A 2,295-nucleotide genomic window follows, 5' to 3' on the forward strand; every position below is an offset into this window, starting at 1 on the left:
GGGGTCGCACCTCTGCATGGGCGTCCCGGACTTGTAGTCGATGTCCAGCACGATGGCCTCGGGGTTGCTGGGCAGGTAGCAGCCTGCAAGGGACGGAGGGACGTCACGGGCGTGGGAGGGACATCACAGGCGTGGGCGGGACGCAGGAGGACATGCCGCTGTCCAGCACGCAGGCCGGCCCCGGGCAGACAGGGTGGTGCTGGGGCCTGGAGGCCCGCCCTCCCTGGCTGCTATTTCTCTGGGCCACTCCCAGAGACACATCTCCAAGGGAACACCTGAACCCCAGCTTCCTGGCTGCCCCACTACAGGACACACGGGAGCCCTGGCCCCGCCCGCCTGGCCCCAGCTCAGCCTGTCTGCACAGGTCAAGACGAGAGCACACCCCAGCCTGGTCTGGGGCTGCAGTTCCAGAGCCCCCCAGGTGGGGTCCTGACGGAGGCGCTGGCCCCAGGACCACGTGGTCCCCTGCCTCCTCCCTCACCGGCCCAGCCTCGCTCACACAGCCCAGCTCTGCTCTGCCCTGCAGCCAGCTGGCTCCCCAGGGCCTCTGGGATGTGTCCCAGCAGCAGGAGTCCTCTCAGAGACTGGGCGGGGCTCAGCATGGTCGGGAGAGGCCCCCCTGGGGCTGGTGCCCACCGTGGAGCAGGCCTGGACACGCGGGCAGGGCCAGAGTGTGAAGAGAGAGCATGTGCGGCAGTGAATAATGGAGAGCTGTGCGGCGACATCTGGGCTCTGTCCTGCCAACCAGCAGCACCAGGGCGGGGCACGGGCCCTTGTCCCATGGGCCCCAGCACACTGCGAACGCCCCTTCCCACGCCCACTGCCTCTGCTACCTTGGAGCTTGGGAACCTTCTAGAACCACAGCTGCTGGGGACAGGGCTTGGCCTTCAGAAAACCACTGCAGCCAGCAGGCCCACAAGTGACCGCCGGCCGGGGCAGGTTCTGGAGGATGCCAGGCACCCAGGGCCCGCACACCCCCTACCCACTGGGCTCCACCCTGCTCACCAGGCTGCACCTTCACTTCAGACAAGGCCGACAGGCAGGCCTTCTTCCTCTCGTCGCCTTTGGGGTAGGGCCTGGGGACCAGGACACAGATGCTGACCTTCACACTTCTGGGGGCAGGCCCTGCTCTCTGAGGGCCGCTGCCCTGCGTGGCCTCCGGCGGCCTCCAGACCTCTATGCCCCAAGAGGAGGGGCTGACGTGGAACTGCGCCCTCACGTGCAGAGGGCGGCCCAGGGAGCCCACCCCGACAGCCAGGCGAGGACGGGGTGACTGGGCAGGAGCCGGAGCTCGGGGCAGAGGGGACCAGGCTCCTCAACCCCAGGGCCCGTCCTGTACAAACGTGGGGCCAGAGCGTCTGAGGTCGGCGTCTGCCCCGCGTGAAGGTGCGCCAGGGAGGTGAATCGAGACAGGGCCCCAGGGCGGCCGCGGGGTCTGGCTGCTTAACACTGCTGGGCCCCTCGGAGCCTCCAGAGCAGTGGCCTCAGGCCCAACGCCAAACTAACACGTGCCTCCTGTGCACCTGCGGGCCCACGGGAGCCCGGGACGGGCAGGCAGACTCCCAGCTGGCTGCTCCGCAGCACTGGCCACGGGGCAGGGGATGGGGGCCGTGTGCACACCGCCTCCGGGGCAGCTCGCCCGCGTGGGGCCTGGAGGAGGTGCGCTTACTTGATGATGGCCGACACGTTGGTGATCTTGTTGAAAAAGTCGAACTCCCGCTGGTAGAAGTCCTTGGCCGGGCCGGAGAGGGAGCCTGTGATCTCCTCCACCAGCTGCTCCAGGAGGTCACCGATGTCGGCTGCAGAGACGCCGTGGCTGAGCCCAGGCCTGGGGCCGTCTCTGTGGACCCCACCCAGAGGACGTGCAGGGTGGCCACCTAGGGAGCTGTGGGACGGAGCCGCAGGGCCAGGGACCCAGGCGGGAGCGGAGGGGATGAGCTGGGCGGGGGCCCTCACGGGGCCCACACTCACGGTCCTTCTGGTGGCCTTCTTCGTCCACGTAGACGTTGGTCTTCATGTTCCAGATGAACTGGTGTGCCAGTAGCTGGGACTGGGAGGCGGCCCACAGGATGTACTCCCGCACGTAGCCCATCTACAGGGCGAGGCTGCGGTCAGCCTGGCCCAGCCCCCTGCGAGGCCCCACGCTGGCTGTGAGCAGCTGTCCCAGGCCGCGGGGCCGGCATGAGAGCCTGCCGGCCAGCCACCACATCCCAACTCGTGCAGGCACGTGCAGCCTCACCCCCGCTTCCCCGGACTCTAGCCCAGCTCTGCTGCTGTCGAGCGTGAGGTGTGGGC

The 2,295-nt window shown here is 68.6% G+C and overlaps 1 protein-coding gene across 1 annotated transcript in view; it reads right to left on the reverse strand.

The window, feature by feature from the left end:
* Window positions 1-8: 8 nt before the first annotated feature.
* The window catches only part of LOC105001394 (phosphatidylinositol 4-kinase alpha-like), a gene marked incomplete at both ends in the record, with an annotated part of 14,475 nt that continues 12,188 nt past the window's right edge, over window positions 9-2,295 (reverse strand). Inside the window, 4 exons of the mRNA XM_010857643.1 lie at window positions 9-83; window positions 1,006-1,076; window positions 1,670-1,799; window positions 1,972-2,092. Of these exons, the coding sequence (XP_010855945.1) occupies window positions 9-83; window positions 1,006-1,076; window positions 1,670-1,799; window positions 1,972-2,092 (397 nt within the window). The remainder of the gene's footprint in view (window positions 84-1,005; window positions 1,077-1,669; window positions 1,800-1,971; window positions 2,093-2,295) is intronic.

The sequence above is a fragment of the Bison bison genome, unplaced genomic scaffold (genome assembly GCF_000754665.1).
Source record: "Bison bison bison isolate TAMUID 2011002044 unplaced genomic scaffold, Bison_UMD1.0 scf7180017854919, whole genome shotgun sequence".
Taxonomy (NCBI): Eukaryota; Metazoa; Chordata; class Mammalia; order Artiodactyla; family Bovidae; genus Bison; species Bison bison.